The sequence below is a fragment of the Mytilus galloprovincialis genome, chromosome 9 (genome assembly GCF_965363235.1).
Source record: "Mytilus galloprovincialis chromosome 9, xbMytGall1.hap1.1, whole genome shotgun sequence".
Classification (NCBI taxonomy): domain Eukaryota; kingdom Metazoa; phylum Mollusca; class Bivalvia; order Mytilida; family Mytilidae; genus Mytilus; species Mytilus galloprovincialis.
This window is the reverse complement of record NC_134846.1, coordinates 27,171,540-27,196,710: the sequence shown is the minus strand read 5'-3', so window position 1 is coordinate 27,196,710 and position 25,171 is coordinate 27,171,540. Positions and strand designations below refer to the sequence as shown.

At 33.5% G+C, this 25,171-nt stretch overlaps 1 protein-coding gene across 4 annotated transcripts in view; it reads left to right on the top strand.

The window, feature by feature from the left end:
* Positions 1 to 25,171, top strand: part of LOC143044717 (putative E3 ubiquitin-protein ligase HERC4) — a 279,500-nt gene that overhangs the window by 182,187 nt on the left and 72,142 nt on the right. For all 4 annotated transcript variants that reach the window (XM_076216809.1, XM_076216805.1, XM_076216806.1 and 1 more), the window contains one exon: positions 15,024 to 15,071. In XM_076216809.1, coding sequence (XP_076072924.1) covers positions 15,024 to 15,071 — 48 coding nt within the window. The remainder of the gene's footprint in view (positions 1 to 15,023; positions 15,072 to 25,171) is intronic.

Below are 25,171 nucleotides of genomic sequence, written 5' to 3'. Positions count from 1 at the left end.
ATTGTGCAATAGTAAGAAATTTTCAATTGCACAGTATTCAGCAATAGCAAGAAATCTTCAATTGCACAATATTGTGTAGGTGTAATACTACCATTGATTTTTCCCTATTAGTCTTTGTTAAATTGGCACTTTTAAAAGAATTGTATAGTATTTACCTTTATTTTAACTAAAGAAATACTTTGCATGTATAAAGTTTAATCCTTTCCAGTGATACAGTGAAAATTTCACACTACATTTCATTGCATATAAGAAAGTAACCAGCACCGGAAGTAAACAACCCATTTTTTACACTGTTATTTACTGGTTACCTGCTTTGGTAAGTATGTAACCTTAACGCTCCAAAATATTTTATAAGACCATCAAATAAAAAAAGAATGCTGCTTTCAGACATCCAACATACATATTTACGACTCAGAAAAATGTAAGTACACTGAAATGCAGGGTTAATTTTCTACAACTGTCAAATTAGAGGGAATATTTTTCTAGGCCTACTTTCGTATGCAACCGGATGTGACGTACCATGATTTGGTGGTATTACACCTGCAATAGCAAGAAATTTTCAATGACACAGTATTGCGCAATAGCAAGAAATCTTTAATTGCACAGTAGTGTGCAATAGCAAATATTTTCAATTGCACAGTATTGCACAATAGCAAGAAATATCTTAATTGCACAATATAGCAAGAAATTTTCAATTGGAGTTATCTTTCTTTGTCCAGAATAGTAGTTGAATCAACTTAAATCATTTTTTATACAATATACAATGTATATTCACTTTTACTACCAACTGATAAATTAAAACAATCTTTACCATTCAGTGATAACAAGCCCTTTTTTTACATTTTAATATTATTTAAATGAGTAGTTATAGTTGCAAACTCCATTAGAAATTGAATTTAGATCAGTTTTGGCATAAGGGAAAGGGGGATGTGAAAACAAAATTGGGGGGGGGGGGGGGGGTGTTCAATTTTTTTCATTTCAGATTTCATAAGCAAAAAGAAAATGTCTTTAAACATTTTTTTTGAGAGGATTAATATTCAACAGCATAGTGAATTGCTCAAAGGCAAAAAAAAATTTAAGTTCTTTGACCGCATTCATTCTGTGTCAGAAACCTATGCTGTGTCAACTATTTAATCACAATCCAAATTTAGAGCTGAATCCAGCTTGAATGTTGTGTCCATACTTGCCCCAACCGTTCAGGGTTCAACCTCTGCGGTCGTATAAAGCTGCGCCCTGCGGAGCATCTGGTTCAGTATTAAACTTGTAAATGGACTTGGTTTATCTTCCAGTTAACATTACATACAGTCTGCAGTTAAAGTCATATAAAACCTCAAATTAAAAAAAAATTATGCATATGTTTTTTATAACTAAATGTATAGTTTTCATTATAAAACTTATGTACATATACTTTTTTTCTGAGGAAAATTCTTTAATTTGTTCACATTAAGAAGAAGTTTACTTTTTTGGCTCACCTGGCCTTACAGGCGTCCTGTGTCCGTAAACTTTTACAAAAATCTTCTCTGAAACTACTGGGCCAAATTTAACCAAAAATTGGCCACAATCATCATTGGGGTATCTTGTTAAAAAAATGTGAGGGTAAAATGTAGATTTTGGCTTATATCTCTAAAACCAAAGCATTTAGAGTAAATCTGACCAGGGATAAAAAAAAAATTATCAGGTCAAGATCTATTTGCTCTGAAATTTGCTGGGTTGCTGCCCCTGTATTGGTCATTTTAAGGAAATTTTGCCGTTTTTGGTTATTATCTTGAATATTATTATAGATATAAATAATGTTCAGCAAAGTAAAATCTACAAAACAAGCATGATCAAAATGGTCAGTTGACCCCTTAAGGAGTTATTGCCCTTTATTTTTAATTTTTATCAATTTTTCGTAAATTTTGTTATCTTTTACAAAAATCTTCTCGTCTGAAACTACCAAGACAAATTTAACTAAACTTATCCACAATCATCATTAGGATATCTAGTTTAAAAATGTGTCTGATGATCCTGCCTGTGAACCAAGATGGCCAACATGGCTTAAAATAGTACATAGGGTAAAATGCAGTTTTTGGCTCATATCTCAGAAACCAAAGCATTTAGAGCAAATCTGACAAGGATAAATTTGTTATGTAGGTCTATCTGCCCAGAAATTTGTAGACCAATCAGGCAACCTGTTGTTGGGTTGCTGCCACTGAATTGGTAATTTTAAGAAAATTTGGCAGCTTTTTGTTATTATCTTAAATATTACTACAACACACCCGTGATATGGCGGGTCTGGGACTGAATTAAAGTATATAACTATGTGTAAGCCTAGTATTGGTATTGTCATCTGATAAAGTCATGCCGATTATAAGATACACAGTTTTCTCTGCTTTCAAATTTTTCTGTTTGAAACCGTTGACCTGGAACTTATCAATTATTGGTAATATTAATTATTTGGAAAACAAAAGGTCATGGAATGGAGTATTTTTTAATCAACAGCATTGTCCTATAAAAGTTGAATTCTTTGAATTTGCTGTTTTACGTCATGCCCACTAAAAATTGAAAACTGTACCTAAACGCCTTTTTTGAGTCAAGATTTTTAATATTCGTATTGTTATCTTAGAAAGTCTTACTGATTAAAATACTACAATAGGTAACAATTTGACAATGATTGAATTTAGTAGTATCAACCCTGTGAAAATGACCCGTGTATATAGCTATAGCAAAATACTAAATACACCGTTTGGTGGTGCGCCTGTCAGATGCGGAACGTACAGATAAGGTAATAATTAAATATACTATTGGTATCGGTATCTGACTCGACCCGGAACTTGTTAATTATTGGCAATATTAATTATGTGGAAAACAAAAGGGTCTAAAGTGGTATAATTTATATTATATTATATTAATCTACACCATTGTCCTATATTAGCTATATATAAAGTTGAATTCTTTGATTTGTCGTTTTTACCCCATGACGGCTGACAAATTGGACCTCGTTATTTTAATATTATAGATTATAGATACAGATTAACTGTAAACAGCAATAATGTACAGCAAAGTAAGACCTACAAATAAGTCAGCATGGTCAAAAGGAGATATTGCCTTTTATAGTCAATTTTTAACAATTTTCATAAATTTTGTAAATTTTGTAAATTTTTACAAAATTCTTTAACTACTGGGCCAAGATTAATATAGATAGAGATAATTGTAAGCGCAGCAAGAATGTTCAAGAAAGTAAGATCTACAAACACATGACCATCACCTAAACACAATTTTGTCATGAATCCATCTGTGTCCTTTGTTTATGATATGCACATAGACCAAGGTGAGCGACACAGTCTCTTTAGAGCCTCTAGTTCAGTTGCTTTCTTCCAAGAAGCAATTCACCAATCTATTTTCCGTATATGAAAGTGACCTTAGCGTGACCCTTCTCGTAAAAACCCGGTGGTGTCAATACGCATGGATCTGTCATTGAAATAAACTATTATCTGATTGTACATGTTATATTCATGCTCAATATATATTATCCAAGCTTCTTTGTTGATTGTAAACTATAAGGTGACAATCGGTAAACTACGGCTTCAAATCACGACTATTTAGTAGCTGCCATTTTTTCACTTCATAACAGACAGAGAGAAAAAAAAATTGACGATTATAAGATATGTTCACGTAAAAAATGATAAAATCGTGCACAGAAGACTATAGTCTTATAAGTTATAAACTTATAAGTTTATGATATAAACATGCATTGGTTCAAGAATTGGATAAACATTATTTTTCACCAGTCACTCGTTTCATATGAATTTAAAGTTTTTAAAACATTTATTACATTTAAAAACTATCCTGGATTTTACTTAACTTGGACAGAAGCTTCTTACAATCAAAAGATAGTATCGAGAGGAATATTTTTATTTCTTTTTTTCCTCATTTTTGTTGAACCGTTGATTAACAGCAAAATTAGGTGAGACACATTGGGTTCCGCAGAACCCTTACAAAACTTATATCTTTTGAATGGAAGTAGAAGCTATAAAAATAATCTTAGACTTTTTTTGTGAACGGTTGGTGAATCTGATTTTACTTCATTTTCTTCCTCAAACCCTCTCACTGCCAACCTAGCATTCACTTTTCTTTCTCCATTTATTTCTTTTTCTGTAATAACCCATCTTGTAATAACATTAATTTTTGGCCTGAATATGGAATTTCAAATTGTCCGTTTCTAGCTGTTTAGCATGTTTCACTTCATGCACTTGGTTCTCATTATGCCTAGATTGAGGAACAACAACTGCATTAACTTAATCTACATCTTGTGCTTTACGCCACTCTTGGACATCTTTAGCAAAATCTATGCCAACCTTAGCATCTTCATTCTCATCCTGAAGGTTCAAATAAGCAAATAATTATGTTGTGACTAAATGATTTTCTCATCAATTTATAAGAATAGGTGTTACGGCCAGAAATCGCCTTTAAATTGTAGCCAACAAAAGACACAAATCAATTATAAAAATTAACAAGATTTATTATACAAATGTTTACAAAAGGTATTACACAAATATTACTGTTAACTTAACTGTCAAAATATGAGTCCAATCTGTTGTCTTTATCTGTATCCGGAAATCTTTCGGAATCCAATTTGAATATTACGTTCACTACTATTGTCACAATCCAGTATGATGTTGTTTGTAGAATAAAAGTGTCAATCCAAATGCTGTGAATACTAATGTCTATCAATGTCTATGTCCAAGTTTAATTATGAGAGTTTAACTTTAGTGTCTGTATATATAGTGTTGTCATGGAAAATTCTAGAACACTCTATAATGGAACATTGTGGAAAATCCTGGAAAGTTACAACGGAAGTTTCTGGAATAACGTAGAAGTTTAAATTACGCATCTTTTATCAGGATCATTCTAGAAAGTTCCAATCATTCATAAACTGCACAGTTATAAGATTATTTGGTAAACAACTATCAGGCCATACAACACAAATTAGGCCAGCATAAATAAACATAATAATTACAATATCATAACACCTCCCCCCTTAAAAGAAGTTTTAGTGTAACAAAAACTTATCATGAACAATATGAACAAAAATACATAATATATACAAAGTGATTTAATAAGCTCTAGATAAAGCATCAGCTATTACATTATCTTTACCCTTAATATGTTTTACAATTACATCATATTCCTGTAACAATAAACTCCACCTAGTCAACCTCTGATTCTTGTTTCTCATTTTATGCATGAATGTGAGAGGATTATGATCAGTATAAACTAGAATAGGATATACAGTTGGATTCAAATATACATCAAAATGTTGAAGTGCTGACAACATTGCAAAACACTCTTTTTCAATAGTTGAATAATTTTTCTGATGTTTATCTAATTTCTTAGAAAAATATGATATAGGTTTTTCAACATTATCATCTGTCTCTTGATATAAAACAGCTCCAATTCCTACATCACTTGCATCAACGACAAGTTTAAATTGTTTTTCAAAGTCTGGAGTAATCAGAATTGGACTATTAATTAAAAGTGATTTGCTATTTTCAAAAGCATTTTGACAATTTTCACTCCAGATAAATTTAGAATCTTTTCGTAAAAGATGAGTCAGTGGTTGAACCACAGTAGCAAAATTTGAACAAAATTTTCTGTAAAATCCAATCATGCCTAAATATCTCATAAGTTGTTTTCTATTTGTAGGAGGAGGAAATTTGGAAATAGCTTCCACTTTAGCCATAATAGGTTTCACTTGACCTTGGCCAACTGTATGCCCTAAATAATCAACAGTGGCCTGACAAAACTCACTTTTACCAAGATTAACAGTCAAATTTGATTGTGACAATCTATCAAAAGTATCATACAAATGTGTTAAATGCTCTTCCCAACTATCACTACATACAATTAGATCATCAATATAAGCATAACAACAGTTTAAATCTTTTATAACATTATTGATCATTCTTTGAAATGTAGCTGGAGCACTTTTCATGCCAAACGGCATTACAGTATATTGAAATAAGCCATCTGGTGTAACAAAAGCTGATATTTCACGAGCTCTCTGTGTCAGTGGAACTTGCCAATAACCTTTCAACAAATCAAATTTGCTCACAAATTTTGCTTGACCAATGTTGTCAATACAATCGTCTATCCTTGGAATCGGATAGGAATCAGATTTTGAGACTGAATTTACTTTTCTGAAATCAGTCACGAAACGAAAAGTTTTATCTGGTTTTGGCACAAGGAGACAAGGAGAGCTTCATTCACTGTTACTCGGCTCAATAATATCATTGTCAAGCATATATTTAATTTCTTTTCTCATAACTTCAAGTTTGAGTGGATTGAGCCTGTAAGGATGTTGCTTAATTGGAGAAGCATCTCCTACATCAACATCATGACAAACAGCAGTGGTTTTGTTTGGCACATCTGGAAAAAGATTTTTAAAAGAAAATACCAAAGCTTTTATTTCTTCTCTACGATCAAAAGACAGATGTGCAAGTTTTGAGTCTAAATTTGACAAAATATCTGAATTTTTCAATCTAACTGTCTCTTCCATAGTTTTAGGACTAAAAGGTGGTTCAATTACATCTGGTTTGTCATGATTGTTCTCAAATTTAACCATGCCTAAAGTGGCAACTGGTTTACTCTCACATTCATTAGTACGCTCAAAATATGGCTTTAACATATTAATATGACACACTCTGTTTTGTTTACGCCGACCTGGAGTTTTTACAATATAATTCAAATCATTGATTTTACTGTCTATTGTATAAGGACCACAATATTTAGCCTGTAAAGGATGTCCAGGGACTGGCAAAAATACAAGTACCTTATCACCAGGCTCAAAAACTCTATCCCTGGCATCTTTATCATACCATATTTTCATCTTGTTCTGTACATTTTTTAAGTTTTTCTGAGCAATTTGACAAGCAGTAAACAATTTTTCTTTAAATCTAGATACATAGTCTAAAAGATTCAAGTCAGTATGTTCAGTAAGCCACTTTTCCTTAATCAATTTTAACGGTCCCCTTACAGTATGACCAAATACCAACTCAAAGGGACTAAATCCAAGGGATTCTTGAACAGCCTCTCGAACCGCAAAAAGTAGAAAGTGAACTCCATCATCCCAGTCTCTGTAAAATTGAAGACAAAAAGTTCTAATCATGTTCTTCAATGTTTGATGAAAACGTTCTAAGGCACCTTGAGATTCTGGATGATAAGCACTTGATCTGTACTGAGCTATCCCTAACTGGTATACGACTTGCTGAAATAAACCCGACATGAAATTTGATCCCTGGTCGGACTGTATAGACTTAGGAAGTCCTACTAATGTGAAAAATTTGATCAAAGCTTTGACGATAGTAGGTGTCTTGATATTTCTGAGCGGAATAGCTTCAGGAAAGCGGGTAGATGTACACATGATCGTCAATAAATACGCATTTCCAGTCTTGGTCTTTGGTAAAGGTCCAACGCAGTCAATTAGAACTCTGCTGAAAGGTTCGTCAAAGGCTGGAATAGGCAGAAGAGGTGCTGGTGGTATTTTCTGGTTAGGCTTACCAACAACCTGGCATATATGGCATGATTTGCAGTATTCTGCAACATCGTTTCTAAGTCTGGGCCAGTAGAAATGTTGCAATATTTTTAGGCAAGTCTTCCTTATACCTAAGTGTCCAGCCAAGGGGGTGTCATGGGCAAGACCAATAATTTCTTGCCTATAAACTTTAGGCACCACCACTTGGTACACCACTCTCCATTCCTCCTCTGGGGTAGCATCAGGAGGTCTCCACTTCCTCATTAAAATGCCGTCCTGATGGTAATAGCATTCGGCCACTTTGACTGCTTCCTCCTGTGGTTGAGCTCTCTGGCTGAGCTGAAGAACCTCAGGGTCTTTATGTTGTTCTTCAAATAAATTCTTTCGGTCTAATGAATGGCTGGTAACGTCTGGCCATGGCATAATAACAGTCTTGTTAACACTAGGTGGTTTTGTAATGGCCTTTTCTGAGCTACCAGGACCTTCAATGTCAGCTATAAAAGTGTCAGAAAGGTCCATGTAATCAAACTTGTCTTCTTGCAAAATCTCATTTTGTTGTTTTCTAGCCATCGCCCTAGTAACAACACAAGCTGGATACAATTCAGCATCATCTTCAGGTGATTTAAAATCCACCACCGGTTCACTGGTAACAATTGGTTCAGCAACCACTTTGTTCCTAGCTAGATCATTTCCTAGCAATAATGTAACACCCTCAACAGGGAGATTAGGACGAACACCCACAACAACTGGTCCAGTTATCAAATCTGACTTCAGATAAATTCGATGGAGAGGAACATCTATACAACCTAACTCTACACCTTGTAACAAAACGGAGGCACCAACAGAAGTCTTCTCGGACAAAGGCAACACACCTTCTAACAATAAAGACTGAGAAGCTCCAGTGTCCCGTAAAATCTTAATAGGCTGAAGAGTGGTATCATCAACAATAGAAATAAACCCATCAGACATAAAGGGTTTATATTCCTCCATGTAATCACAAAAACTGGACTTAAAAGCCTGACTCGCAGGACATTCCAACGTACTGGTAATATAAGGTGTCGTACAAGCACTGGATTTTGGCTTATTATCTCGTTCATTCTTCTTCTGGAGTCTAAAACAATCAGCCATCAGGTGACCATTTTTCTTACAATAAGCACAAATCAGTGACTTCTTCTCAAAAGTATCAAATTTTGGACTAGACATATTATAACTGGACTGACTCTTATTCTGTGCAACAGGCTTACTATCAGTACGCTCAGTGCTTTGATTTTTGTAATTTCCACTTGAAGTATTAACATTTTGACCCTTGAAACTTCTTTTATGTGAAAGGGTATAATTATCTGAAATTACATCTGCATCATGTATTGTCCCAACAGTTTTGTCGTCTAAATGTGTTTTTAAGTCTAAATGAACACATTGTTTGAACTCTTCTAATAACATCAATTGTCTTAGGTTATCAAAATTGTTATCTGTTTTCTTTGAAGTAAGCCATTTATCAAATAGATCTTCTTTTTCCCGAGCAAATTCCACATAGGTTTGCAAATCAAACTTTTTATAAGATCTAAATTTCTGTCTATATGCTTCTGGTACTAGCTCATAGGCTTTCAAAACTTCCTGTTTCACAGTGTCATAATCGGAACTTTTTTCTGATGGAAGTGCAGAGTATATTTCAGCTGCCTTTCCTTCAAAAACACTTTGTAGCATTGTAGTCCAATATGGCTTTGGCCATTTCAAATTATTAGCAATTTTCTCAAACTGTGGAAAATATTTATCGACTGTTTTTTCACAAAATTTTGGAACCAAACGTATATTTTTTGCTGCATCAAAATAATCTGATTTTGACTGGACTTTAGTGTTGCTTTCTTCTTTGACCATTTCAATTTTCAGTTTTTCCATCTCTAGCCTTTCCCTCATTTCAAGTTCTGCCTGTTTTAATTTAAGTTCATCTTGTTTTAATTTGAATTCATCTTCTTTTTCTTTTTCTTGTTTATCCATTTCCAATCTTTCCTTCATTTCCAGTTCTTTTAATCTAAGTTCATGTTCTAACTCAAGCTGTTTTAATTTAAAGGCGTCAACATTTTCGACCTTAAGTTCAAGAGCCTCTTCACCTAAAATTTCTGCGTCAACTAGTTTGTCTATAACCAAATTTTTTATAATTTATTTTCTCATAGATACTTTAAAAACTAATTTCAGTTGTTTAGCTAGCAACACTAATTCCTCTTTCTTTAAATTATCAAAACTCTCCAGGTCTGGCGTTTTCAAAAATTTACCAGCATCAAATGCCATTTTGTAGAATTTTGTTGGCTAGTTATAATAAAAATATTAAACAAATTTTGAATAAAATATTTTTAAGCTCCCGGACGAGCCCCCAATTTCTGTTACGGCCAGAAATCGCCTTTAAATTGTAGCCAACAAAAGACACAAATCAATTATAAAAATTAACAAGATTTATTATACAAATGTTTACAAAAGGTATTACACAAATATTACTGTTAACTTAACTGTCAAAATATGAGTCCAATCTGTTGTCTTTATCTGTATCCGGAAATCTTTCGGAATCCAATTTGAATATTACGTTCACTACTAATGTCACAATCCAGTATGATGTTGTTTGTAGAATAAAAGTGTCAATCCAAATGCTGTGAATACTAATGTCTATCAATGTCTATGTCCAAGTTTAATTATGAGAGTTTAACTTTAGTGTCTGTATATATAGTGTTGTCATGGAAAATTCTAGAACACTCTATAATGGAACATTGTGGAAAATCCTGGAAAGTTACAACGGAAGTTTCTGGAATAACGTAGAAGTTTAAATTACGCATCTTTTATCAGGATCATTCTAGAAAGTTCCAATCATTCATAAACTGCACAGTTATAAGATTATTTGGTAAACAACTATCAGGCCATACAACACAAATTAGGCCAGCATAAATAAACATAATAATTACAATATCATAACATAGGCAACGTTCAAATCATTTCCTATCTTTCAAAGGTGGTTTGATTGAATTTTTTACTCTCGAACTACGTGAACAAAAAATAAACCGCTATACTACGAAAAACACAGAACTCTGATATTTTGCAGACAAAATGTTACATTTGACATTACTATTTTGAATGAAAATGGGATAATTCACCGTTTTAATCAAAGGTATTTCAATTTTCGATTCCCGTTTTTCTGTTTTCTAGCCTATAAGACATATATAGTTCAACTACGAATCACTATCGAGCAGACCAGTCTTCAGATTTAATATTATGATAATATATGGCAAAATGAAAATCGTACCAACATCGTACGTAACATCTATGCGCTGGATTTATATCACATTTGCAATAAATAAGGGTCTCTTTGTTTGTCATAGTCAAATATTATTGATATTTTGCATCAAACCGTGTCATGCTAGATAAAAAAAAACATTTAACTTCAACAACTGGGACCTCAACTGGACACTGGACCTGATATAAAATTTTATCGTTAGCATCTTTGCTTTCATGAACTGAGTTTGAAAGCACACAAAATGCTACAATCGGCAATATTTCAGGTTAGAAAACTATCATTCCAGTTGATTTACTACCTTTACTCACAATCTTAGCTTTGACCCATGTGTCAATTTCTTTCATTTTGTAAACTATGTTTTCTCCAACATGTGGAATGTCTTCATACCTACCAACTGTCACTTTTTATGGGGGATTTTCCCCATGAAAGCTCCCAAGTGGAAATTTCGTAAGAGCAATTTTGTCTATAATTTTAAACAAAACAGTTAATTTTACAATTGCTGTAGGCTTTTAAAAATATGAAGAAGCCAAAAAACAACATAAATATACATTTGAAAGCCTCCTTGGAGGCTTTTTATGACAATAAGAACCATCTTGCAAACAAAACCCCAATGGACATTTTGAAAAGTTGGCAGGTATGTGTCTTTGGTTTTATTTTATTTTGTCCTAACAGTCTGGTCACAGTTATCAAATGCTGCTCCAGGTGCAAGATTTTGATCTACTTGTTCATTGTCATCATATTGCATTTGTGAATGTTGTATATTTTGCTGATGATCGTTTTCATTTTGTAAAGGTTCTTGTTCCTCATTTCTATTGTTTTTTTCCTCATCATCTTCACTATCATAGATTCCAGTTGGATGAATTTTCTCTCGAACTGGTTTTGCATTGTTATTGTTTAGATTTAGTTGCTTAGATTGCATATCTTTAAATTCTGTTCCACATCTGATAAGCCTACATGGATGAAACTTGACATGTATACTGCTATGCTCTACAAACACTACTTTGCCATCTTTGCCAAGGACGGTTCCAGGTCCTTTCCACTTATTGTCATCATCTTGTTTGTAGTAAACTTAATCTCCACGCTGAAAACATTCACAAGAGGCTATAATTTCATGGCGTAAAGCCCTTCTTATTCTTTCTGATGACTCTGCTTTTATGAAAGCACGTCTGCCAGCGTGCAATGCATTTAGATGATTAGCAAATGTCTGACTGACAGTATTGTGCTCCAAAGCTGGAGGTTTATCAATTGGCACATTAACAAGTTGATATGGGCTCCATCCATATACCAGAGACTGTTTTTTTTGGCATTTAAAGCCCATACTAAAGCTACGTTTAGATTTAATTTGGGTTGATCTTCCAATATTTTTGCAACACAGACATCAACCACAGCATGATTATGTTCACAAATACCATTCTGCCAAGGACTATTCTTAGCAGTATTCATTACATCAATGTTCAGGTTAGCACACATATCACGGAAAATTTCATTTGCAAATTCACCACCATTGTCAGCTAGGAAATTCTTTTGAGGTCCCATTCCAATCTCTATCCACAGATACATTATCTTGTCCGCTATGACATCTGGTATTTTCCTTTTGATAACTGTAGCAAAACTAAATCTTGTTGCAATCTCAATTAAATGCAAAAAGTATGTTATAGGTTTCCATTCTTTTAAATCAACAGCAACCACTTCATTGAACTCTGCAGCCAAAGGAAGTGAGACAACTGGTTGAACTGGAGTTTTCTTATATTTCTTGCAGACATCACAACCTTCTATTATTTTATCCACACTCTCAAAATGTTCTTTAGTATAACCACCTGCATCTTTCAACAAAGTTTTCAATCTTTTAGCTGAAGGATGAGCAAACTGCTTATGTAGTTTTTCAATGATTTTGGTTTTGTCTCTGGTCATATCAGTTGCTACAAGAGCAGTGACAGTAACTTTAATATCGATTTTCAATTGATCTATTGGTACACAATAATGCCCTGAAGATGTGCAGTGCAGTTGTACATCTTTTTCAAATGTATTGGCACTATCATTTTCAAGATCTAGCTTCATTTTTGCTTTCTCCATAGAGTCCTTACTCAACAACAATGATATATCTCTTGTTACAACATCTGATTGTATTTCACATTCAATACGTGCACATGGAAAAGTTACCTTCTTTGTTGATTGCAGAACTGTACCTCCACCAAATTTGAAAAGAGTGTCACCTGGGGTTTCTACTACTTTTTTCTCTTATAGAAGAGTCAAGGGAGTCTGAAAACATTTCATCCACGTTTCCCCTGCCACAGTTGTAGTACAAGCACTGTCTAATACTGCTGATTTGGAAGATTCTGTCAGAAGATCAAGAGCTTCCTGTGACTTGTTTCCAGTAAACAACACAGCTTTTTCAACACCTTGATTTGCCTTGGCCATATTATCATAAGAGTGGGCATTGCTTTACCAAATGTCTAATTGAATCAAAACTGAGACAGCCTAGTGGCAAACCATCAGGTCCATTTGAATTAACAGATGTGTTTAATTTTGCTTTGTAATTAAAGTTGCCTTGTGGCTTATAACCACTTGCTCTATTTGTATCTTGATTCCCTCTGAATCCTCTACCTCTTCCCAAACGTTTCCTTGAATAATTTACATTTTCATCGGCCATACATGCTGAGTCCACTCTAATTCTGTCTCCCATATCTGGCTTGCTGTCCAAAAATCTTTTTAAGAGAAGTTGCCATCTGCTTGTTCATATTTGACACTGGTTAACACTAATTGTCGATCTTTCATTTCTTATTCTGATTATTCTAACATTTTAAAAGCTAACGCAGGCTGTGTTAGTTCCATTTTAAACTTTTGGTTCTGCAATTCTGTTACTTTCTCCTCCATTGAACTAACCTTACTACGTCTAAATCTATCAAATTCGGAATATGCTTCATAAGCTTCACTAAGCTCATTTTTTAAAAAATTTTGTCCATAAATTCAATGAGCTTATCTTCTCCAACATCTGCATGTTAAGCTTCTAAACTTAAGTCGCTAAACACTTCATCTCGAATGGAATTTAGTCTGAAAACAGTTGTTTGCCGGACAATTCCTTAAGTATAAGTAAATAGAAATCTATGAAATTTTAACACAAGGTTTATAACTACAAAAGGAAGTTTGTGATTGATTTTGGGGGTTATGCTCCTAACAGTTTAGGAATAAGGGGTCATTAAAGAGGCCAAAAAAGGATTTTTTTTCTAGTTTCCAGACAATAACTTGTGTTTAAGTGCATGGATCTTTCTGAATTTTTCTATACATCAAAGAGATGGTTAGGATTGGCTTTGGGGGGGGGGGGGGGGGTTATGGCTCAAACTGTTTAGGAATTAGGGTCAATAAAGGAGGAAAAACAAGGGTTTCTTGGTTAATGGACAATTGAGACAATTTTAAAGCAGTGTAAAGGAGGTAATTCAAACATAATAATGAACCCTCCCTTACACTGCTTGGAAATTATGTATAAAGTAATATTGTGTTGTCTCGAGGTGATTAGCTGTTAATTTGCTTTAAGAAGTTATACTATTTAATTTATGTTGATAAAGGATAATAATTTTCTATTTTAAGACTTTTATGATGTATTCAAATGGGTAATTATGGTTGCATCTCCAAGGAAAATTTGAATTGAGATTGTATTTTGGGAAAAGGGTGGAGAGGTAAAGAAAAAAAAATGTGTAATTTTTTTTTTTGCGAAGGGGGCAATTCACAACAGCATAGTGTATTGCACAGACGCAAAACATTGAGTATAAATTCAAATATTACCAATTTTAAGTTCTTCGACTATAATTATTCTGTGTCAGAAACCTATTATGTGTGAAATATTTAATTGCAATCTAAATTCAGACCTGTATCAAGCATGAATATTGTGTCCATATTTGCTTCAACCGTTCAGGGTTGGACCTCTGTGATAGTATCCAGCTGCGGTCAGGGAAACAATTTATTTTAATAGATTAGGCCGCTAGTTTTCTAAATAAAATTGTTTCATATTTTTCATGTCGACGCCTTTTAAAGTTAACTATTATGATGTTTTGGTTAGAACATATAATGTATGTTAACCGTTCAAGAGATTTTAGATGTGGAAAGACTGACCCTGTTAAGCTTGGCATTTTAAGATTGCTATTTTAAGGTTTGATTTCAATCAAAGAGGCTATTGATGCAGGTATTCCTACAAAACTAGTAATATGCTTCTTTTACTGTCAATGTTTTATTTTCTAGGTGGTGTTTATAGGCGAGGAGGCAATAGATGAAGGTGGACTCACTAAGGTTTGTATTCCACTAAGCACTGTAATGAAGGTTATTTAAGAAAGCTATCAGTTGATTCTGTTTAAATATATTTGTTTTCAGCTAACCTGGGCAAAAGAGCCAAATGAACTCTTCTCATCAATTAATTAGCATTTGTTGTCATTTGAAAAATCTTCTCTGAAATAACCTGCGCAATTGGAATTAAACTAGGGATCATGGGATATCTTGTTTAAAAATTGTATCCAACAACCCTGCATGTCAACCAACATGGCTGACATGGCCTTCCATGTTGATGTTACCATGCTTTTGCCTATCTTGAAGACTATTATAGATAAATTGCAAAATTAGTTACGAAATACAAGATCTACAAAAACGTCAACATTACTGACATATTCATGGAGTTTGAGCCCTTAAATGAAGCATCTTGATAACATTAGTTTATTATGTTACTTTCTTATACAAAATTGCCTTGCATAATCATCGACTCCTGTCGATTTAAACTTTTGTAAGTTCTTTTGTCCCATTTAATAAATACAATAGCTATTGTTCTCTGTGTAGTTTATTTGATGGGACCTTTAAATTTCTTCAAAAAGAAATCTATCACTCATTGATTAATTTACTTGAACTAATAAATGAACTGTCAATGATAAAAATACATGTACAATTACTAAATATTAAATAAGGAATAAGGCTGTTAATTTTCTTGTTTGAATTGTTTTACATTGTCATATTGGGGTCTTTTATAGCTGACTATGCGGTATGGGCTTTGCTCATTGTTGAAGGCCATATGTAAAGCAAAATATTGTCCTATGAAATATTGTACCACAAGACAATATTTCATAACTATGTATCATGAAATATTGTCCTCGTCTATGGAAAAATGTCCAGAGAAGGACAAATTTGCATAATGAAATTGTGTCTGTATATAGACAATGTTTCACAGATGAATACTATGGAATTTTGTCTTGATAAAGGGAGGTTATATTTTGTGCGAAGTAAGACAATATTTCATAGATAAATACTACGAAATTGTGTCTTGTTCAAGGGGTTATATTTTGGTTATATTTCGTGAGTATTGACACAATATTTCATAGACAGATTGTCATGGAATTTTGTCTCATGAAGGGGAGGTTATCAACAAATATTCATGTTTTTAGGAAAACAAATTCTGCGACATGTGCTTGTGTATATATTTACAAAATAAGCGATTGTCAGTACATTACTTTAATTGGTACAGTATAATGTAAGTAATAAAATGAAACCTACGTTAGACAATTCTTTAATCTATGATAAACCATTTGTAATGTTTCTGTGCAAATTTGAAACTCACTATTAGTAATATAAATTCTCTACTATACAAAACAATTTCAGTTATAAATCTAAAAAAAGTGCACGCTGAATGCGTGTGTACTATTTCTAATTGTGAAATAATTCGAATAAAAAAATCATTAAATTAATCATTAAAATATTTTCAAAGCCAGTGAAGTATTGTCATGAACAGAATTTCATAGTGAAATATTGTCCAGAAGGAGGTGACAAAATTTTATGGACAAGGACACTATTCAATAATGAAATATTGTCCAAGACAATATTTCATTATGAAATACTGACAGTGGACAATTTTTTATATGAAAATTTGTCCGACAGACAATATTTCATGGAGGACAATATTTTATGTTACACATACGGTGACCTATAGTTGTTAATGTCTGTGTCATTTTGGTCTCTTGTGGACAGTTGTTTCATTGGCAATCATACCACATCTTCTTTTTTATATGTGGTATTGTATTTATTCAATACCAATAATACATTTTTAATAGTTTCAATATAAACACTAATTCAATAATTAAAAGTTGATATCTGATCATTTTTATTTTTAAATTTTCCTTATTATTATAAGTTAGAAAATACAAATAAAATCCTGTAAAAACAAGTAATTTTGAAAAACTGAAATAATTTTGAATTCTAGAAAATAGATAAGAAATACTTGATGAAAACTAACCTTGTTAAGGAGTGTTAGCTTGGATAAGGGGGGATTAGTTAGTCCATACTTGATTATTCATGATAGTAAAATGAACCTCAGCCAAGTGGGCTATTTAGTTGGGTTAGATTGCAAAATAAATTTCAAAGTAATTTTCAAGATTTCAAAATTATTCAAGATTCAAAATTAAAGTGTTTTTTTTTAATCAAATTAATCATTAAAATATTTTCCTTATTTAGATTGATGTAATATGTAAATAATGTATCCAATGCAACATTTGCACTTTGTATGAATCTTTAATGTTTGAAAAGAACTACATAATAAATGAACAGACTCAACGATAACCAGGGGAGATAATTTTAATGAATATAAATACAGTGTTTTTAAGAAATGTTCTCAGATTTCAAGCGTTATTCAATCTATAACTGCATCACATATTGCAGCTCTTGTATGGTCAAACGTGAAATCACTGTTTGATCTTAATATTTGCTTTATTATGTGAAAGCAATATTCACAAGTATTAAGTTGAGGGTGGTAAGGGGGTTGATATTTCAAGGTAATTCCAGCTGGTCTCAGCAGATGAGGTAAGTTAGTGTTGACTACAAGTGAATGATGAAAATTAAATTGTCCATAATGATTGAGTCTCCAGGTACAAAAATGGGTTTATTTTATCGTTATTGATATCAATAGCCTCAGCAAAAAATATAATAAGTTCCAAACTATTAGATGGTTCATCAATAACATTGAAATAGTCCACACCAAATCTTGAATGCAACAGATTAATTGTATAGTGTGCATTTGAAGCATATCTTTGTAATTCAAATGCTCTAGAACCTTTGACTGAAGTTCCATAATTTTTATTGCCAGATGTTTTTATTGCACCATCACTTTCATCAAAAAAATGTATAGTACTTGGATTTTTCTGACTTATAAATTCAACAAAGTTATCAAACTGGAGCTGGATATCATCTTTTTGAGTTTCAACAGGTAAAGTCTCCAATTTTCTATATGAATATCCAAGTTCACATACACAATAATGATAGGCAGATGGAACATTCTGATGATGGCAGATGGAACAATCTTTTAATGGCAGATGGAACATTCTGTTGATGAAAGATGGAACTTTCTGTTGAAGGCAAATGGAACATTATGTTGATGGCAGATGGAACATTCTGTTGATGGCAGATGGAACATTCTGTGGATGGCAGATGGAACATTATGTTGAAGGCAGATGGAATATTCTGTTAAAGGCAGATGGAACATTCTGTTGAATGCAGATGGAACATTCTGTTGAAGGCAGATAGAACAATCTGTTGATGACAGATGGAACATTCTGTTGATGGCAAATGAAACAATCTGTTGATGGCAGATGGATATCATCTTTTTGAGTTTCAACAGGTAAAGTCTCCAATTTTCTATATGAATATCCAAGTTCACATACACAAGAATGATTGGCAGATGGAACATTCTGATGATGACAGATGGAACATTCTGTTGATGGCAAATGAAACAATCTGTTGATGGCAGATGGATATCATCTTTTTGAGTTTCAACAGGTAAAGTCTCCAATTTTCTATATGAATATCCAAGTTCACATACACAAGAATGATTGGCAGATGGAACATTCTGATGATGGCAGATGGAACACTCTGTTGATGGCAGATGGAACATTCTGTTGATGGCAGATGGAACATTCTGTTGATGGCAGATGGAACTTTCTGTTGAAGGCAGATTGAACATTCTGTTGATGGCAGATGGAAATTTCTGTTGATGGCAGATGGAACATTCTGTTGATGGCAAACACCATTTACAACTATTTTTTTTCCTTATTTCAGAATAAGTTCAAGATGGTTTCGTATGTTTAAAAAAATCCACACTTGTTAACACTTCTTCGGTCATGATGTCCCTTTTTAGGCTACTTTACTTTATAGTTATTTTCAACACCATTAATGTATTTTCTAATAATATACCAGTCTGCTTGGAAATAGCAGAAAAAGTAAATCCAGATTGATGCATTCTTTTAATTTTAGTTATTTAGATTTGAGGTATATTTTAACTGATTGTGTATAATAGAAGAAGATGGTGGTATTGTCCTCCTGTTCTAGTGTTTGTTCCATTTTACAGGTGAAGATGGGTAAAATCATTTACCTTCATAAGAATCTATAGATACAAATACTATGAAACACCGCCATCTTAAATTTGATTCTTCCAGTGCATTTTTAAAATACCAAGTCTAAACGAAAAATTGGCAAGAATTTAATTTGTTCTCTTAAAAAATTGGAGAGTAAGAGCCATTTTTGGCAATAATGAGTTTCGAAATGACATCTGAAGTCTTTTCTTACAACTTGGTCCTGACTATAAGAAGTACTCTGCCACATTTAATGAACATGGATTTACATATGTTGAAACTATCTGCACAATGGAGACCAAAGAAGATCTGTTAACCATGTTGCCACATGAAAGTATGCCCCTAGGTCATAGGAGAAAGATTAAAGCTACAGTTAAAATTTGAAAACTGTTACCAGCATAAAACCCTGCGAGAACTACAGTAATAACAAAGAATCATGCAGAGGAGATGAAGAGAAAGGAAGTTTATCAAAGATTCAAGAGAAACAGGCTGAAAAACTGAAAGAAATAAATGACAAGTTAGGGAAAGCTCTTGTAGCTCAGAAAGAAATTGAAAAGTTCATCCCCTTACCCTAGCCTGAAGCGCCTTATAAAAGCCAAAAAAAAAGTTAGGGGGGTTGGGGTTGGGATCCCGCTAACATATTTAACCCCGCCACAGTATTCATGTATGTGCCTGTCCCAAGTCAGGAGCCTGTAATTCAGTGATTATTGTTTGTTTATGTGTTACATATTTGTTTTTCGTTCATTTTTAGCTCACCTGGCCCACAGGGCCAAGTGAGCTTTTCTCATCACTTGGCGTCCGGCGTCCGGCGTCCGTCGTCTGTCGTCGTCCGGCGTCGTTAACTTTTACAAAAATCTTCTCCTCTGAAACTACTGGGCCAAATTAAACCAAACTTGGCAACAATCATCATTGGGGTATCTAGTGACCCGGCCAACCAACAAAGATGGCCGCCATGGCTAAAAATAGAACATAGGGGTAAAATGTATTTTTTGCTTATAACTCAAAAACCAAAGCATTTAGAGCAAATCTGACATGGGGTAAAATTGTTTATCAGGTCAAGATCTATCTGCCCTGAAATTTTCAGATGAATCGGACAACCCGTTGGGGGGTTGCTGCCCCTGAATTGGTAATTTAAAGGAAATTTTACTGTTTTTGGTTCTTAGGGCCCTGCCTTGAGGCGGGTCGCCTTATAGTGATCAGTCTGTCCGTCCGTCGTACCGCCCGTCCATCCGTCCGTCCGTAAAACTTTAACTTTGTGTCCGCTCCATATCTAGAGAACCATTATGATTTCATACTTTATACTTTACATGTTTATTAACCACCACCAGAGGGCGTGTCATGATGTATGTACAACTTCCTAGGTGAAAGGTCAAGGTAAAAAAAACTTTGGTTTCAGTTGACAACCCTGTGTCCTGTGGTGAAGATCGTGTCCGCTCTATATCTTGAGAACCGTTATGATTTCAAAGTTTATACTTGACATGTATATGAACCAACACCAGAGGGTGTATCATAATTTATGAACGACTGCCTAGGGCAAAGATCAAGGTCAAAAAATTTGGTTTTATTTGACAACCCCATGTCCTATGGTAAAGATTGTGTCCGCTCTATATCTTGAGAACCGTTATCATTTTAAAGTTTATACCTGAAATGTATATAAACCAATATTAGAGGGTATGTCATAATTTATGTACAACTTCCTAGGTCAAAGGTCAAGGTCAAAAACTTTGGCTTCAGTTGTTAACCCCATGTCCTATGGTAAAGATCGTGTCCGCTCTATATCTTGAGAACCGTTATCATTTCAAAGATATAATACTTGACATGTATATAAACCAACACCAAAAGGTGTGTCATAATTTATTTGCAACTTCCTAGGTCAAAGGTCAAGGTCAAAAACTTTGGTTTCAGTTGACAACCCCATGTCCTATTGTAAAGATCGTGTCCGCTCTATATCTTGAGAACCGTTATCATTTCAAAGTTTATACTTAACATGTTTATAAACCAACACCAAAGGGTGTGTCATAATTTATGTACAACTTCCTAGGTCAAAGATCAAGGTCAAAAACTTTGATTTCAGTTGACAAACCCATGTCCTATGGTAAAGATACAATTTTTTAATGCACATTATTCACAGCGGGGCCCACAGAGATGGCTCCCATCTCAATAATATCTAGTTATCTTGAATATTATTATAGATAGAGATAAACTGTAGACAGAAATAATGTTCAGCAAAGTAAGATTTACAAATAAGTCACCATGACCGTAATGGTCAGATGACCCCTTTAGGAGTTATTGCTCTATATAGTCAATTTACCATTTTTAGCTCACCTGGCCCGAAGGGCCAAGTGAGTTTTTCCCATCACTTTGCGTCCGGCGTCCGTCGTCGTCCTGCGTCCGTCGTCGTCCGTCGTCGTTAACTTTTACAAAAATCTTCTCCTCTAAAACTACTGGGCAAAATTTAATCAAACTTTGTCACAATCATCATTGGGGTATCTAGTTTAAAAAATGTGTTCGGTGATCCGGCCAACCAACCAAGATGGCTGCCATGACTATAAATAGAACATTAGGGTAAAATGCAGTTTTTGGCTTATCACTCAAAAACCAAAGCATTTAGAGCAAATCTCACAAAGGGTAAAATTGTTTATCAGGTTAAGATCTATCTGCCCTTAAATTTTCAGATGAATCGGACAACCCGTTGTTGGGTTGCTGCCCCTGAATTGGTAATTTTTATGGAAATTTTGCTTTTTTTGGTTATTATCTTGAATATTTTTATAGATAGAGATAAACTGTAAACAGCAATAATGTTCTGCAAAGTAAGATCAACAAATAAGTCAAACATGACCGAAATGGAGTTATAGCCCTTTATAGTCCAATTTTAACCCTTTTTCGTAAATCTCAGTAATCTTTTACAAAAATCTTCTCCTCTGAAACTACTGGGCTAAATTAATCCAAACTTGGCCACAATCATCTTTGGGGTATTTTTAAAAATGTGTCCGGTGATCCGGCCATCCAACCAAGATGGCCGCCACGGCTAAATATAGAACATAGGGGTAAAATGCAGTTTTTGGCTTATAACTCAAAAATCAAAGCATTTAGAGCAAATCTGACTGAGTTAAATTGTTTATCATATCAAGATCTATCTGCCCTAAAATTTTCAGATTGACCCGACAACCGGTTGTTGGGTTGCTGCCCCTAAATTGGTAATTTTAAGGAAATTTTGCCGTTTTTTGTTATTATCTTGAATATTATTATGGATAGAGATAAACTGTAAACAGCAATAATGTACAGCAAAGTAAGACCTAAACAGAAGTAAACATTACCAAAATGGTCAATTGACCCCCTAAGGAGTTATTGTCCTTTATAGTCAATTTTTAACAATTTTCATAACATTTGTAAATTTTTACTAACATTTTCCACTGAAACTACTTTGCCAAGATCATTATAGATAGAGATAATTGTAAGCAGCAAGAATGTTCAGTAAAGTAAGATGTACAAACACATCACCATCACCAAAACACAATTTTGTCATGAATCCATCTGCTTCCTTTGTTTAATATTCACATATACCAAGGTGAGCCTCTAGTTCATAAATCTTAGTAATCTTTTACAAAAATCTTCTCCTCTGAAAGTACTAGGCCAAATTAATCCAAGCTTGGCCACAATCATCATTGGGGTATCTAGTTAAAAAAAATGTGTGGCGTGACCCTGCCAATCAACCAAGATGGCCGCCATGGCTAAAAATAGAACATAGGGGTAAAATTCAGTTTTTGGCTTATAACTCAAAAACCAAAGCATTAAGAGTAAAATTGTTTATCAGGTCAAGATCTATCTGCCCTGAAATTTTCAGATGAATCGGACAACCCGTTGTTGGGTTGCTACCCCTAAATTGGTAATTTTAAAGAAATGTTACCGTTTTTGGTTATTATCTTGAATATTATTATAGATAGAGATAAACTTTAAACAGCAATAATGTTTAGCAAAGGAAGATTTACAAATAAGTCAACATGACCGAAATGGTCAGTTGACCCCTTTAGGAGTAATTGCCCTTTATAGTCAATTTTTAACCATTTTTCGTAAATCTTAGTAATCTTTTACAAAAATCTTCTCCTCTGAAAGTACTTGGCCAAATTAATCCAAGCTTGGCCACAATCATCATTGGGGTATCTAGTTTTAAAAATGTGTGGCATGACCCTGCCAATAAACCACGATGGCCGCCATGGCTAAAAATAAAACATAGGCGTAAAATGAAGATTTTGGCTTATAACTCTAAAACCAAAGCATTTAGAGCAAATGTGACATGGGTAAATTTGTTTATCAGGTCAAGATCTATCTGCTCTGATATTTTCAGATGAATCAGAGAACTAGTTGCTGGGTTGCTGCCCCTGAGTTAGTAATTTTAAGGAAATTTTGCAGTTTTTGCTTATTGTCTTGAATATTATTTTAGATAGAGATAAACTGTAAACAGCAATAATGTTCAGCAAAGATTTACAAATAAAATTCATGACCAAAATTGTCAGTTGATCCATTAAGGAGTTGTTGCCCTTTATAGTCAATTTTTAACCATTTTTCTAAAATTTTAGTATTCTTTTAAAAAATCTTCCCCTCTGAAACTACTGGGACAAATTTAACCAAACTTGGCCACAATCATCATTTGGGTATTTAGTTTTAAAAATGTGTGGCGTGACCCTGCCAACCAACCAAGATGGCCGCCATAGCTAAAAATAGTACATAGGGGCAAAATGTAGATTTTGGCTTATATCTCTGAAACCAAAGCATTTAGAGCAATATATATATAGTATATATAATCTTTGTTTATCTGTGAAAAAAGAAGAAAAAAATAACAGACAATTTCGCATAATTTATAAACGACGATCAACGGCGTTACGTAATTGTCAAAAGACGACCAATTTAACATTTTTCAGTATTATTTTCATTAATAATAAAACTAAGCTGAAAAAATCTAAAGAAATATATTTCTGACCCTAATGGCAAGTAAGAAACAGAAAAAGAAAAATTTCCAAATCGGCGCCAAATTATTTTTTCAGCGAAATAAACGCAATTTAAGAATGGCGGGTTTTAATATCAATCCCATTGTTGTCTTAACAAAGTAGCAACAACGGTCGTTTCTAAGGGCTTGCTTTCCGACTGGAATTTTCTTTGATTACAATAATAATAAAAGGTAAATGTAAATGAGAGCATATGGAACAAAAACAAATGCGACAATATCCTATTCAACAAAACTAGAAAAAAAACACATAACTCTGCTAAATTATGGCCAAATTGCTTCCACAATTCATAACTTCATAACAAATGCAAAATTCATTATTATGAAGATTGATGGCAAAACTTCCATAAAGTGTTTAAAGATTTGGTATCCCCTAAAAGATTCCTAATTTTACACTGCATCTACATCTATTTATTTAATGCAATCCAGCCGAAAGAAATTCAAATAGATAAAAAATATGCAAATATGTAAACCAACTAATTTTTGCAAGCAATTTTGTGGTGTTGTGTCTTATTTTAAGATAACAAATTAATTATTGTACAAATGTTAATTTTTGGTCTTCCCTTATATAAAAATAGCAAGAAAATTATAAATCTATTAAGATTTAGCTGAGAAATCAACATAAAAGGAATAAGTTAACATGAATGACTATCTGTGAAAATAAGTTGGTTTACAGAAGTTGAAAAATAAACAAAAAACACACATTCATACACCTTGAGCATCTATTATAATGAGTTATGTCCTAATAAATACACTATTGACATCCTGTCATAAAAAAAAGAAGTTTTGAATGAAGAATAAAAAACTACAACCAGGATATTGAACATTTAGTACAAGTGTATTTTTATTTATTTAAAAGATGATTTTTTAACTCAGGTAAATTAATCAATGAGTGATAGATTTCTCTTGGAAGAAACGTAAAGGTCCCAGTGAATAGACCAATGCTCTTGTATTTATTAGATGGGACAAAAGAAATTACAAAAGTTTGAATCAACAGGTAACTTACAGGT